The following is a 15692-nucleotide window of genomic DNA, read 5'->3' on the forward strand; positions in this document are numbered from 1 at the left end:
TTACGGGTGGGTGGGGTGGGGTGGGTAGGTGGGGAGTGAAATTACAACCCCATCCATCTGATGCCTCCCCCCACCAGGACTTAACTTGCTTAGCTCCAGCAGCCACAAAAGCTGATAAAAGCAGCTGCACCCAGAGTGGCTTGTGGGGTGAGGGGTGAGAGCATTGGCTGGGGGGGGGCCAGGGGCAAAAAAATAGACCAGTGCAGGGGAAAGGGAGAGTGAAAAGAACAGCTTTGGGGCTGGAACCGGTGGTTGGGCTTACTCAGCCCCAAGGATGTGCAGGGGAAGTGGACAGAAGTTCCATGCACAGGTTTGACCTAAATCAAATGAGTCTGATACTACATAGATCCAGGTTTATTTAAAACTGGGTTTTGCAATTTTTAAACTGGTTTGTGTGCGCTGAACTTCTGTTCTGTTATAGGTTTGGACTAATTGCTGGTCACTGAGACTGGGTCTGAAAGTGTGAGGTCAGCACCGGGATAAGCTAAGTTTTAATTGGGTGGCTATTTTGAACCTGATTTAACCTCCTGAATGTCTGTACTTAGCCAGAAGTTCTGTGACTTCTCAACATTTTTAATAAAGTCAAGATGCATCATATCTACTGCTTTCTCTTCTACCACTTCTACTACCTTGTCAACAAATAAATTTGATTGGTTTAGCATAATTTGATCTTCATAAATCCATAATGGTTTTTATTATTTTAGTGTTCTTTTAGAAGTTTATAATTTGTCCTAGTATCCTTCCAGGTATCACAGATTGGCTGACTGACTTATAATTCCCAGTGTCCTTTTTTTTTCATTTTTAAAGATTGGTATTATGTTAGTCCTTCTCTGATCCTGTGGAACATTGCCTCTCCTCCATGACTTGGTGAAAATAATTGCTAAGGGGCTGGGAGAGCATCTGTTCACCAAGGCTCACCAGGGGAGGACAAGAAATAATGGGCACAAGCTGATTGAGGATCGCTTCAGACTAGATATAAGGAAAAACTTGTTTATAAGTCACGTGCCAAGAGTTTGCAACAGGTTCCCCCCAGAGGTGGTATAGTCACCCACCCTGGTGATCTTCAGAAAGCATCCTGATGCCCATCTTGCTGGGGTCATCTGATCCCTGAGGTCTTTCCTGCTTAAGTGCAGGGGGGGTGGACCCTGATGATCTGTAAGGTCCCTTCCAGCCCCTAACTATGAAACTATGAAATATATTGGGGATGCTTCAGCTAGGGAATTCTCTAGGGAGCAGGGTGGATAAAAATACATGTGGTTTTTTTTTTAACAATAAAAAATTGGATTTTTTAATTTAAATCAGATTTAAATATTTGTATTTAATCATATGTTTGGTGTTTTTTGTTAAGATGCTTTAAAATAAATTTATTTGAAGATAGTTTTAATTTAAGATATGTTAAAGCTCAAAGATATCATGGAATAGGGATTATAACTTCTAAATATATACTATTTGAGACAATATAGTCATGTAACCTTTTTAGAAATTTTATAAATAGGTCACAACAGGCCATGGACTATATTAGGGGCCTAACCTTATGGTTCCCAGGGGCTCCTCTATAGATTAGTAAAGATTAAAGAAAACCATTCTACCCAACAGGACTCAGTGCTCACTCTAGAAGATCCCATTAAGCATCTCTGTGATGCTTAGTTTCAGTTCTCAAACTGTGGATTTGTGTCTCTAGAGATCATAGGCAGACAAGGTTCTTTGGGTAGATGTGATATCTTTTATCTGAGCAACTAAATGTTTGGAAAAAAAGTCTTTTTGCAAGCTTTTGGGCACAAGTGCCCTTCTTCAGGCATAGGGAGAGTTTGTTGTCTCCAGAGATGACATCCTTGTTAACAGCAGTATATGGAAATGAGTGATAACAGACCTTATTACCCACCCATCAGCCCCAGGCACCGTATCCACCCTGGTTTTAAGTTCGTGTCAAGTGCGAATCAGTTGGCATTGTTTTCTACAGAAACATTGTTTTCTACACCATTGTTCAGGCCCAACTGATCATTGTTTTCTACAAAAACTGCATTCTTGTTGTTTGATATGTGTGGATGGCTATGCCCAACTTGGATTCGTCTCTGGGACCAGGCACTCTTGTCTGCTGAGTGCTAGTTCTTAGGGCTAGACAGCTTGACTTCTGCTCACTCTTACTTGTAGGGCACACCCTCCAACTTGCCCACCACATCTTGATCTTACGTGAGAAGGGGAGGATCCTTGGTTATTTCTGTTTGCTCTCACAAGTATCTTGAGTCACTGGTCTGTGGGGCTGCTTTTCCTCTTATACCCCGTCCATGCACCAACACCAACCAGATCTTATAGGATAGTCAGCCTGCCGGTCATCTGATGGAACGATAGCACAGCCAGTGATTTGCTCAATTAGCCATGCTCATTTACAGCTTGTAATCTTGATTGGTTAGAGAGTCTCTTCCAGCTTTGTCTTAAGTCATCACCCTGGAGATGTTTGGGTTTGTGCCAGCCTTGGGTGGCCATACTCTTATCTGCCTAATCTATGGGTGCCCACTGCCTAGGTGGTCTGTATCAGGTTTCTGCACAAGGTGACTGAGTTTTCTCCCTTCTTTGCCCCACCTGATGAGGTCAAGCTCTTTAACTGGCCTCAAGGCCTGCTGGTAAATCACTTGTCCTTTTTACTCAGTCCTCAAATGGGTTACTATCCCAGGCTTGCTGCTTCAGCCCCCAGTTCTTCGATATCCATGATGGGAGGGCCAGTCTAATGTACCGTTTACTCAAACAAAAAAAAAAGAACCACTGAACTCAAAATTATAACACATCCCCGGATCTCCTTCTGGAACAAACTCACAGTCACCACCTCTGGTGTCCCGCCGACTGAAGCAGCGTTTCTCTGGGGCTTCTCGTGTTGCATCGCTCACTCCTTCTCACTGGGTGTGGACCCCTAGGGCCATAGGCCCTTCGAGCCTCTAGTCTGGCGAGCCAGCTCTTATTCTGTTCACTTGGCTCCTGCTGGGGCACTCCTGCAACTGGGCTCCACGCTCCTTCTCCCATGGTCCTGGGTCCTCTTTCCTCTGCCAGTGTGGGACCAAATGATTTGAAACCCACATGTGATGCTGTGGCAGTGCTGGAGCATTCTAATTAGAATGTACTGGAGCATGTATATAGGCATACATTGTCATTAGTTTTTATAGTTTGGATGATCTTAGTTGCCCAAAAAGCCTTATCCACATTCTGTGCTTGATGATCTATAATAAGCCCCTTATCATAACATCACCCATATTCTTTTCTCCATTTGCTTAGACATCTTTTACTCCTGGACATAAGTTCTATAACTGCATAGACAGTCCATCCCACAAACTTAGTTCTGTTTTTGAAGGAAAAAAGTTTCTGCACAAAGGAAAAAAATGTTTAAAAAAATCTTAATTTGTGTCTGGAACCAGAAATTTTAACATGTTTTAATTATGGTTGTGGAGTTATTCATGTCACTTTGAAACATAATTCAGGTTATTTTGGGTGTCCTAACAGCACATGAACATATCTCAGTTTTTTAATGACTTGAAACTTAAAAGTTAACTTTGAATATTCTTCAGTGCTTGTTTTGGGAATTAATATGGTAGTCTTTTTTATTTTTAACTTATGGTTATTAACATATACACTACCAGGGTATCAAAGCTGTGAGCCAGATTTGATCCACGGAGTCATATGATCCAGCCCACAGGTCTCTGAACCAATCTCAGACCAGAGCTCCATGCACTGCATGTGGTGTGTGGGCTGGGCCTGGCCCCATATGCCCTACATGCAGCACAGTGGGGCCAATCTGGTGCTACTCTTTGCCGCAGTTTTGAAGGAGCAGTCGGCGTCTGTGTCCACCAAAAACAAAAGGAAATGCAAGGCTCTATTCAGGAATATGAATCCTCTGATTGTGAAGGCCTTTGTTTCAGGGATATTAGGAAGGATATTTGTGTATGATGAATAAGCAACAGAACTCTGAAGAAGTCTGAGAAGGAAGCTTCATATCCTATCTGAACTAGCACTAAGGGCATAGCCTAAGAGAAACCTAGAAAAGATTTTGGGGTTCAGGTGCTGGCTTAAAGTAATCTGGAGCAGAGAGCCTAGAAAAAATTTCCAGATGTATGATTTCCCCTGCACTTTAGGAAGCAAGATTTTGTACATTCTTGTAAATCAGGGCTGTCAAACTCATTTGGCCCCTAGGTTGGATGTGGACTGTGAAGCTCCTTACAGGCTGAATCTAAATTCATGCCCAGTGGTGGCGTGAGTGGATGCCTCAGTTGCCTCCCTCCTCCTGCCAAAATGTATCTGAAATGGAGCTGTGGGCCCTGTGCCCCAGATTTCAGCAGGAACTTCTGCCCCTGTTGTCCCCACTTCCATGATTCCCTGCTCCTCTAGGTGAGCCTCATGGGCTTTATATTTGACACCCTTCTTTTAAAAACAGAATTCCACCAACTTCAGTGTCAATGTTTTCCTCATATTGGAATAATGTAAAATCTTAAATTTTGGTTAGCTAATCAGGCCAAAAGGAATAATTTTTTGTTTTACTACTTTAATTTATTTTTTTTAAATATTAACTAATATAGCAAAGGAGACTAAAAGAAGAGTAATTTTGCAATTTAGAGGCTTCCACATGGTCAGGCAAATGGTATCCCACATATCAGATCCTTACCGTATTCTGTACATCAAGTTGGCACCAGCTATTGTTGGAACAAGCATAGTGGTAACTCCTGAAGAGTTTTGGTTTGAAAAATACTGTGATAGCACAAAAAATATTTTGTGTTTTGTAACATCTAAAAGTTTTTGTTATGAAATTGTTCTCAATTGTTACAAAAAACAAAGAAATATTGAACTGAGTGCTAACGATTACGATTTGTAAAAATATTTAATTTAAAATGGAAATGTTTTTACTTAAGAAATCGTAAATATATGAAATAACTGCGTTATTTCCAGAGAAACAGCAGACTAAATTTAATGGAAAAAAATGTTCTGTTGTTTGAATGCTGAAAAACTAGAGGAATGAAAAGACTAAGAGATTCTTAGAAGAAAATCCTTAGCATTTAGTATATATTTTTTCCTCCAACAGTAGACATATGCTATATTGAATTTGGAAAATTTTGCAGTATGTTAACAAAAAAACCCCCTTTTATATCATGTTTTATTTTGCAGTTCTGGAGCTTGTGTGGTAATTCATTAACACCAAAACGTGGTGTTTTTGGCAAGACTGGTGATCTGCAAACTATACTGTGCCTAGCCTGTGCAAGAGATGAAGTGACATATTCTGGTGCACTTAATGGAGATATATGTGTATGGAAAGGAATCAATCTTGTAAGGACAATACAAGGAGCACATGCTGTAAGTATTTTACTGTATGATTTAGACTGTTTGAATATTACACAGCTTTGGAAACTGGTAAAGTTTATAACTGATAGTTCAAAGAAGATTTTTGAATGATCCCTGTGAAGTTTATTTTTATTTTAAACTGAAATGTTTACATGCAAATCTGACATGCTTTTTTATTTACATAGTGTTTCTGTATCTTTTGTACTTCACTTTTACCCATATGTCTTTATGGAAAAGATGCTTTATAAATCTGAATCCAGTTTGTACATACAACACTGTATAGTCCTTTCTTCTTCCAGGTGCTCTAATCAATATGTGGCAATGCAATGCAAAGTTTACCTTCTCAATTTTTTTATATACCATTCACAAATAAAGCTACTGATTTTCCCCATACTTTAATATAAAAGGAAAGTACTAGTTAATTACTTGTTGGCTCTGAAGCAATTGTTGTTTGAAAGTAGCTTTTAGTTATAGGAAATGGTTTACCATTAGTTCATGAGCAAATTGGACAAGTGTAAAAAAGAATGTAAATAACAAGCAAGAGCAATTTACTTAGAGTAAATATGACATAATTGATGTTACTTGACAGGATGGAACAATTCATATGTTCAATAAATGATAGAGTGGATTAAGGGGGTAATATAGAAAAGGTACCACTCTGTAGTAAATAACTCTTCTCTGTTTTTTGACTATTGATAATTCAAAAATGCAGGATCTTGAATGCATGTGGAAAAATATGGCCATTAAGGTGTGATACTTTTGTGCGAAGAGAACATTTTCCCCCATGGCTCCCACCATAAAAGAATGGTCCCCTGTCTCACCAATTAGCTGCTTGGCAGGAGGAGGGTAGGCATTATCCTGTGGTTGGAGCCCTCCCCTCCTCCACAATCTTCTTCACTAGCAGAGGAGAGGACAGGCTGCTAATTAATGGACTCCCTTAAGGGTGGAGGTGGCCCAGAGAACAGCTGTCTAGTGTCCCCTGGTTGGAGAACTTGTCTTTGTAGTCCTCCTGCTCCAGGGCTGGAACACATGTATGCTCAAGGCCCCTGGCTGTTTTTCTACCAGGAAGAATTTTGGAAAAATTCTTACTCGTAGAGATGAATGCTTCTCTGTGACTCGTGTTAACTAATGAAGCCCAGAAGGAGAGAAACTGCAATACCTTTTATGCTAGAGAATGTCATCTTTAAGACTACCAAATCAAATTAATGTATAGGAATAGGTTATCCTGAAAATGTGTCTGTAATATGAAGAAAGGCTGTCATGAGATCTATCTTATAGGCCAGTAGTAACATGACATTAGTAATACTAAAAATCACAGATAACATTTTTCTCGCATGAGTTATTGCATGCAACACAAAGTAATTCTATTTTTGGATCTATTGTGAAGAATAAAGATTAATAAATCACCAAACTAGATGTTGGTAGTTTAGGGATGGGTGATCATAACCCAATAAAATTCAGTATTGGTAATTGGAAGACCGTTGAAGTCAATACTATGTATGCTTATTTGTATACTGAGCATGTTTGTTTACTTCCACTGTGTACCTAGAAGTGACATTGGTTATCAATTTGGACCAGGGACTGGGAATTTTGGGGGGTAGAACATGCTCAAGTTATCCTAGGAAAAGGACTATGCCCCTTTATTCCATAGGGTTTGGAGTGCTGGAGTCGTGGTGGTCCAGAAAATACAGGAGAAGCAGGAGTTTTTTGGTAACGTCTTTTATTGGACCAGTTGTATGATTGGGAGAGCTATTAGACAAGCTTTTCACTACAAAGTATCCTTCTTCCATATTACAGAGGAAGGCAAAAAAAAACCCCTTGCCCTTGTCATTGTGACCTGGAGAGAGAATTCCTTCCTGGCTACACATTTGGTGCTTGGTTTGACCCTGAGCAGATGACCAAGACCTTCCAGCCAGGCGCTTAAGATGTGTTAAAGTACTGATAAGAGCATTGGTGCATCTTAGTCAAACTTCTATGTATCACTGTGTCTGTCCAATTTTTTTGACGAAGACAAAATGTTTCTATATTTAGAAATTCATAGTTACCTGAAACAGTTAACATTTCAGCACTTGTTTATGTTGTTTTTAAAGTTAAAACAGACTGTTTGGAAAAGTTGGTAGAATTTAGTTTGGCCATATGAATCAACTAAATATCCAAAGGAAGTGTGTGTGTATGTGTGTATGCACGTGTGCCTCGTAATTTAAGTCATTTTCATGCATTGGGATAAATTCTGATATCTTAGTTATATAAAATTTACATTTGATGTGCATAATCCTTCAATGAAGAATATGTTCAGTGTGAGAAATATAATTGATTGGAAGTGGAATATTTATATTGTAATGTCCAGGTTGGCTAATAAATGGTCAGTCATTTTGTGGCATTTCATTACTACTAAATTGTTTCAGAAGTACTCCAAAATTCTTGTGCATATATTTAAAGGTGGAAAAAACACACTTCCATTTTATGACCAGTGTTATGTGAAAAAGTTAATAATGATGTGCCAATAGAAATAGTTGAGAAAAATACGGAGCAACTTCACAGTAGGAGGCAAATGGAAATTCAGAATCAAGTCAACTATCTCTTGCCATCCATACATTGAATGCTGCTGGGAGACTGGGTCAGTGGTAAATCTCATTGGGAGGGAATTCGGTCTTTGAGTAGAAAAGCCAAAGGGAAGACAAACATTGGCTGGAGAATTAAGTGATTGGAAAAGGATTGCAGTTAGGAGAATGGATAAAAAGGAGATAATATAACGGTAGTTGGGAGTTGAAGAGCCAAATTTATATGGATCAGGAAAAGAAGGTGCCTTTAGGAAAGGGAAGGGACTGAAATGTTAAGGGGTTTGAGAGGAAATTGTTAGTAGGAGGCAGAAGAGCTGCAAGTCTAGCAGTGGGAGACGTGGAAAGAGATCTGTTTCTGCTGATACCTTTGTTTCCCAATTTTTTTTTTAAAAGAGCTGAAAGAGGATACAAGTACATATGCATTTAGGTGTTAAGCGCACTTTAGGAGGTTAGTTGTACATAGTGCATCTGATACTGGAAAGTTAGCACTATAGGCATTAATCAAAAAAACTTATCAAATATCACATTATGCTAACACACAGACTAGCGTATAGAATTCTCTTTTTTGTTTCAGCATTCTATGAGTTCTGAATAAGAAATAATGCATGGTTTCCAAGCATGTTACACATAATATGAACATGTAATGTGTGCCATAAGCATCTTTGGTATGCTTATTAAAAACAGTCACTATTTTAAAGATTCTTTTTTACTTTGCTTGGGCTTTGCATAGTAAATGTACATAGGATGCCTTCTCAATAACTGAATAATTTATTTTGGGATACTCTTTCAGAGGTACATATTAAAGTTGTGTGGATTGATGTCAGAAGTTGAGGTTAAATAACAGGCACCCTGTTAATACCCTAACACATCTATGTTGGCTTGCCAAGCATTAATTAAATATAGATTGAAGCAATATAACATATGTAAATGAATGTTTTAAACTTGGTGTTGTGGACCAAGTCATTCTATCACTCTAAGCTTTACTATGAATTGCTTTGATCATGTATTCAAACAAAATAGAGCTATTTTGTTTCAACATAGTAGAGAGGTATCTAAATATTTATTTTTAGGTTTCTGTAGTAAGATGCATTCTATCCACGTATCTTAGAACACATATTCACAAAATAAGAAAATCAGCTTGAGGAGTGTTAGACAAGTAAAAAGAATAAATTACACATCAATGATGCTTCACCAGAAATTTACTGTCCCCAGCTCTGAGACAGTTATATCCATGAACAGTCTGCTCAAATGTCACAGCTGATCTCAACTGTTAGGGAGGACATACTGGGGAGGCAATAATTTCAAGTTAGCATCCAACCTGTAGGTATCTTTACTAATTGAAGTCAGTGCAAGGAACTGGTGTAAAATATTTTCTTTTCTTAATGCTACTCTGTACTTTGACAAATACATCTTGTACATGGGTGTAGCTTCCACATGGTCTTTTAAGAATGGCCCTCAAGCTGATTATAGGACTACAATCTAGAAGTTGTGTAGGCATGATTATTATGGTGACATATACATCTTACTGCAGTGGGTAAAGTTGATTTTTTTTTTCCCCTTCCATTGACGCAACCATGGATTCCAGGGACACTAGATTATCCAAGAGTGCTTCAACATTTGTAAATGTCTTTCTAGAGTGAGCGTGACTATAATCATGAAGTTGAGACAGTCTGTTTTGTCCTGTGCTCATAATCCTTCTGCATTTTCTATATATCACCTTGGTTTTGATGTATGAAGTTTCAGACCTAGAGATAGAAACAGTAACCATTGCAGCTACATATTTGCCTCTTAGAACTGAAGACTTGAGACATAATTATAAAAGACTTGTGACTGACACTGCTGTTAGTTTACCTTCTGCTAGGGCATTAGGTCTTGGAACCATGTCCTGTTCTTCATTGCTTACAAATGTTCTTTTGGTATTACTCATGTTTGCTTGTAGTTCAGTGTCAAAATGATTTAAAAAATAAAAATATAATAAAATTTAAAAAGATACAGTATAGTAGCTAATATTATCTTTATTTCAGTAGTGGACCTGCTGTTCATGCCTTTTTAAATATATCTGTATTTTACTTGGCAAAAAGTGTCCATTATATTTAAGGAAAGGAAAGAATGCTTTGTTTTTGTCTTCCTGATACCACTATCAAAATATCACTCACTCATGTATTCTAAAATCAGTTATTTAAAGCAAATGGTGCTAAATGACCAGTAGGTTGCTCCTGAATTCAGGAATTTAAATTAATCTTCCTCATCTTAGTATGTAAAGAGCCAAAGTATGTCTTTTGCCTAATAACCTAAAAGTTGACTAATGGCAACTAAAGGCTGGAACCACAGCTTATGAAAGTCAGTTGGGGTTTTTTGCTGATATTTGTGGGGGTTGAACTGGGCCCTAAGGCAAGAGGATGTGAAACTAAACTCTTTTTAGGTATAAGAAGCGGCAGCATTAGGATCATCAACATCAGGATGAAAGCAGTATTGCGGCAATTCTCTCAACCTGCATATCAGCAAACACACTAATTCTACTGTTTTTGAGTTAGGTAGGTAATAAATGGGGAAAAAATATCTGCTCAATCAAAATTCCTTAGTCCACATCTTCAAACTAGTTCTAAATGTGTACATGATAAATTTGCACTGATTTAACTTAAAGTAGATTAACTGCAACAAAACATTAAAAAAATTACTGTTGGTGAAGTTTGTAATTTGCAAAAATAGTGACAAATAGTGAGAAATAGTAATTGAGAAGAGAGTTTTGTAGACTGACTTGGACTACAAGGTAAATTTGAAAAATGTTGTATACTTGAAAAAGTTGTTCTACTACAGCCAATTTCAATGCCATACTTATAAAATATAGTATATAGGTGCCATATAGATAGTTGACAGGTTAGGGGATTGTATTAAATGAAGCAGTGATAGTGAAAGGGATTTGGTGGACAAGGTGGATTAGTTAGCTGAAATTGAACTCTTACTATGATACAGTGGTTACAAGGGTAAACAAAATCTTTGGATGAATAAGGGACTGTATAAATAGAAGTTTGACGTTAACACTGTGTAGCATTACAAGACAGTTCTGTTTCCAGTTCTGGCATCTACAGTTCAGAAATAGAAAGGGTTTTAAAAAGCTGAAGAATTATTTGATCTGGAAAACCAGCCTTACAATAAGGTACTTAAGAAGTCTAATTTATATGGATTACTTAAAAGAAGGTTAAGAGGTAGTTTTACCATGGTCAATAAGCACAAAAAGAAGATTCCTGATGTTAGAAGCACTTTTAATTTAACAAACCAAGCTGTAGCAAGATTTACTGGGAGAAAGATGAAGCAAGTCAAATTCAGGTTAAAAAAAGGGTACAGATATTTAACACATAGTAATTAATCGATGGAATAATTTGCTTAGGGTTGTGGTGGGATCTCTGTCACTTGAAGCCTGTATGTCAAGATTAGATTACTTCCTAAAATAGTTGATGTGGCTCAACCATAAGTTAAGGAATTGATGCAGGAATAACTTAATTACATTTTATTGCCTGAGTTAATGAAGAAGTCAGACTAAGTTATCCTAATTGTCCCTTTTGGCTTTAAAAGTTACATATTTGGGAATTGGTCAAATCTGTATGAACACTTCTGTTTTGCATCATATATAGCTTATTTCTGTCCAACTTGAATATATTCCTAACTGATGTAACCTAAACTGATATCAATCAGCTTTAAACTGAAATGAGTGCACAGAGGTTTGAGCTGGATTAATTAATTAAAAATTAGATCTGAAGTTAAACTAGTGCAATTTTCTCATGTGGACAAACCCTGAGTCCTCCACTAGGAAATCATCCATATTCAGGGATTCGGCACTTAACCGTGTGCTTAAATCCCAAATGAATCAGTGAGACTTACGTACACGAAGTGTGTGTTTTAAGTTCTGTCCTGAATGAGGATAGATTAAAGTATGCACTTAAGAACTTTCTTGAATCAGAGCCCAAGTTCTGTTTGCATCACTTTCAATTGCTTTATAATTTTTGGATGAAACCCATAATATTAATTTGTTATTTGAAAATTAGAATTTATATACATTTTTGACTCTCCCATATATATAAAACTTGTGTTAGCTGAATGATTTAATGGTGCCTTCTCTACAACATAACAAAGAGGGGAAAACATTTTCCATCCGTATGAAGATTTCTTTCTTTTCATAATAGTGATTATAAGCTGTATGTGTTGTTGAATGTCATTTTCTTTCCTCCTCAGGCAGGAATTTTCAGCATGAATGCATGTGAAGAAGGCTTTGCCACTGGTGGCAGGGATGGCTGTGTTCGTTTATGGGATTTAAATTTTAAACCAATTACTGTGATTGATCTCAGGGAAACAGACCAGGGATATAAAGGTAAAAAAACCGAAACAATCCAGTCTTTATTTTCATTACATGATCAAATGGGAAGTTCTTCACAGATTGAAAAATATATTTTCATTAACTGTTTTTAAAATAGATAACATGTATATTAATATGAACATTGTATTTACACAACAAGGGTGCATCCAGATGAGCGTGCACGTGCTAATTTGCAGTGTGGTGGATTTTCTGACACCGGGAGAGCCCAGTGTCAAAAAAACCCCACACCTTAAAAAAGTGGGGTGGTGTACATGGTACAGCATATGCTACCTGAAACTGGAGCCTGCCCAGCTAGAGTCACGTTCTGACTGCTGGCCAGGCTCCATGCACCAGATCGCTGCCACTGAAGCTCTGGGAGGCCCCTAGAACCCCAGGTAAAGCTGCTGGGGCCAGCCCAGGTGCTGGACCCAGCCTCCTCTACTCCACCCAGGGCAACCTGTCACATGCTAGCGCATACATGCTCAGGTGTTCCCCAGGGACAAGCAGTAGCGCACAACTATGTACTGCTGCTACTTGTCCCTGTGGAATGCAACATACGCACTCATATGAATGAGTCCTAAGAGCCAAAATAATTTGTGCTTTGACAAATGCCCTGTCATCTGAAGATCTCTTGGTAGTTTCTCAGTAGTTTTTGGTGCATGAGAATTATGTGCATTGTGTAATGTATTCCCTTCCCCACACCAGGTCTGTCTGTAAGAAGTGTGTGCTGGAGGGGAGATCATATCCTAGTTGGTACACAAGACAGTGAAATTTTTGAAATTGTGGTGCATGAACGCAATAAGCCTTTCCTGATCATGCAGGGGCACTGCGAAGGAGAGCTGTGGGCTCTAGCTGTCCACCCTACAAAACCTTTGGCTATGACTGGAAGTGATGATCGATCAGTCAGGTTAGCTGATTTGACTTGTTTTGTTTGTTTTTGTTTAACTATGTACAATTTTACGTAAGGCTTTATCTTTAAATAATTTAAGGTACTAGTGTGAAATGATTGTTATGTATCATGTTGTGGTTTTGTTCCAGTTAAATTTATTCTCATAACTCTGGATAAATAATACTTTCCTGTTGAAAGTCTGAAAACAGTAGTATAAATTGGTAGCTTACAAAATGAAAATTAAGACCTTTATTTCAACTCAAATGGTGGAAATGTTTGCTTTCATAGTCTTAATGACAATAAATAATATGAGGGCCAAAATGATCAAATTGAGTTCCTGAAGTTAGGCTCATCAGTTTATATTTTAGGATCTTGAAAGTGATTTAATTTTTTTTTTCTTTAGAGGGGCAGCCCAGTATCTACAGCTTGCATTGAATTAAAATTTAGATGTGCAACTTTACTACTGAGCTTGGTCATTTTGGTTGATATCTACCCTGTATTAGACATAAATGAGATACCTTCTTGTGGTTTGATGTGATATAATACTTCAAAAATCTTATTCATATTATGTTTTAGAATTTAGAAGTTCATTTCACTAACTTTTTGCCTATCCAGTTAAAAAAAAAATTGTTGGGTGATATCTGTTATTGGGCCAACTGCATAGTTGGATAGGGTTAGATAAGCTTTCCGATGCAAGGCATTCTCTTCCTTGAGTCTGAGAATAAATGCAAAAAATAGTTGCTAGAGCTGTGAAATTTGAGGGAGGAGAGAAATTTCCAGAGGTGGCAGGCAAACAATTAGCAGAAAAAAAGAAGCTGATTACTGGGAGATCAAGATCTGTTAAAAGGGAGAGGGTCATTTGGGATTCAGGTAGGTTGTAATGTGCCGTAAAATCAATACCAGTGTTCAGTCCCTGGTTCCTAATGTCCAGTTAGCTTATGAATTTTAGCTCCCAAGTTCATTTTTTAAGTGCATTTTAAGTAGATTTCCTTTGAGCATAGGGGTCGTGAGGTCAGAGAGAGAATGGTGGCTCTGTGAAAAATCTGCTCTTAAGGGTGTATGTGTATCTGTTCTTTTTTTGTTTTTCTGGTGTGTAGTTGCTATTTGTTTCCACCCATGTAGTTGCCATGGGGGCATTTGGTGCATTTGATCAGATATATCACGATTTGGGTAAGGCATGTGTAGGATCCATAGATTCTGATGGCCTTGTTATGACGGGTTTTGATTGTAGTAGCACTGAAGATATGTTGCCTGGTTAAGGATTTCTTGCTAAGGCACGGGTGTGTACAACTTGATGTCTGCTGAGCAATGAGGAGTTTGCTTCTGATGATGAGTTCGGCATGGTTAGGGCGTTGTTTGAAAGCCAGGAATGGAGAGGATAGGAATATTTATCTCAAGGTCTTTGTTAAGTATAAGATGTAGTTGTTTGATTCTCCTGATTGGTTCCAGTGTCTGGAGGTACGTAATCACTAGGGATGTGCGGTCATAGCAGGGTTTCTTTTTGTATTGTAGCAGGTTACTGCAGGGTATTTGGACAGCTCTTCTAAATGTATGGTCTATTTCTCTATTGGAGTGTTCTTGTGTAAAAGCAGATTTTAGGCAGACCAGGTGGGTTCATAAATGTTCTTCTCATAGCAAATGCAGTGCTATCTGAGGGCCTGACTCTAAATTATTTTTTTGGTATCCTTGGGATGATTGCTGATTTTGTGGACATAAGTACGGTGGTCCATGGGTTTTTTGTATACAGTGGTTTGTAGGGTGCCATCCTGAATGTGGATTGTTGTGTCTACAAATCTGACCTGTACTCTGTTCTTACAGGTATTTCAGACAGGTGGCTGTGCCTTCGTGGTGTGGCATGTTAGTATACAGCCTGGTGACATCATTGGTTGCAAATATGACTTTCTTGGGGAGGTGGATGATATACTGGATTCTGCTGAGGAAGTCTGTTGCATCTTGTAGAAACTTGTTCTTTGAGGCCTGCCAGGGATACCTTGATTATGGATCTTCAGGAGCGTATAAAAAATTCCTGGGGTACAAGAATGGGGGTTAAATGGAAGTAGTTTTTTCCTGAAGCTGTTATAGAAGGATTTGATTATATTTTTCAGTTCCACAGAGAATTCTGGTGTGGGGAATTTCTAATATGGGGAATTTTTACTTAATATAATTTGACTCCCTGTTGTGGGATACCTCATAGGAGCAGTAGCCACTTGTCAGAAACATTTCCCTTAGGAAATTCCCTGCAATGTATGCAAATGAGATTTCCATGAGCAGCAACATCCACTTAGGAACAGCCTACCACTAGAACACTGACACCTTGCTACTAATACAAATTATTTGTGTATCTATATTTATTTACTAAATCTATGTTCTAACAAATCCTAGTAAGTTTTACTCTCTGGTTTTTCCAAAAGGTCATTCCTTTTCCTCTCAGAAATTGTGTAGTAGCATTTTTTTTGTGAATTGGATGGAAGTTGCATTGATACAGCAAAACATGCATCTGGAGCCTAATGTAAAAATTACATGCTGTACTTAGGCAAAAGATGGGGTACAATAGCTGAGATGGCCCAGGAGAACC

General features: G+C 38.2%; 1 protein-coding gene across 1 annotated transcript in view; it reads left to right on the forward strand.

Moving 5' to 3' along the window:
• EML5 (echinoderm microtubule associated protein like 5) overlaps positions 1-15692 on the forward strand; it is a 293292-nt gene that overhangs the window by 72581 nt on the left and 205019 nt on the right. Inside the window, exons 5-7 of the mRNA XM_019518682.1 lie at positions 5143-5328; positions 12108-12243; positions 12934-13135. Of these exons, the coding sequence (XP_019374227.1) occupies positions 5143-5328; positions 12108-12243; positions 12934-13135 (524 nt within the window). The remainder of the gene's footprint in view (positions 1-5142; positions 5329-12107; positions 12244-12933; positions 13136-15692) is intronic.

This window comes from Gavialis gangeticus, unplaced genomic scaffold (genome assembly GCF_001723915.1).
Source record: "Gavialis gangeticus isolate Ggan-Ray unplaced genomic scaffold, GavGan_comp1, whole genome shotgun sequence".
Classification (NCBI taxonomy): Eukaryota; Metazoa; Chordata; order Crocodylia; family Gavialidae; genus Gavialis; species Gavialis gangeticus.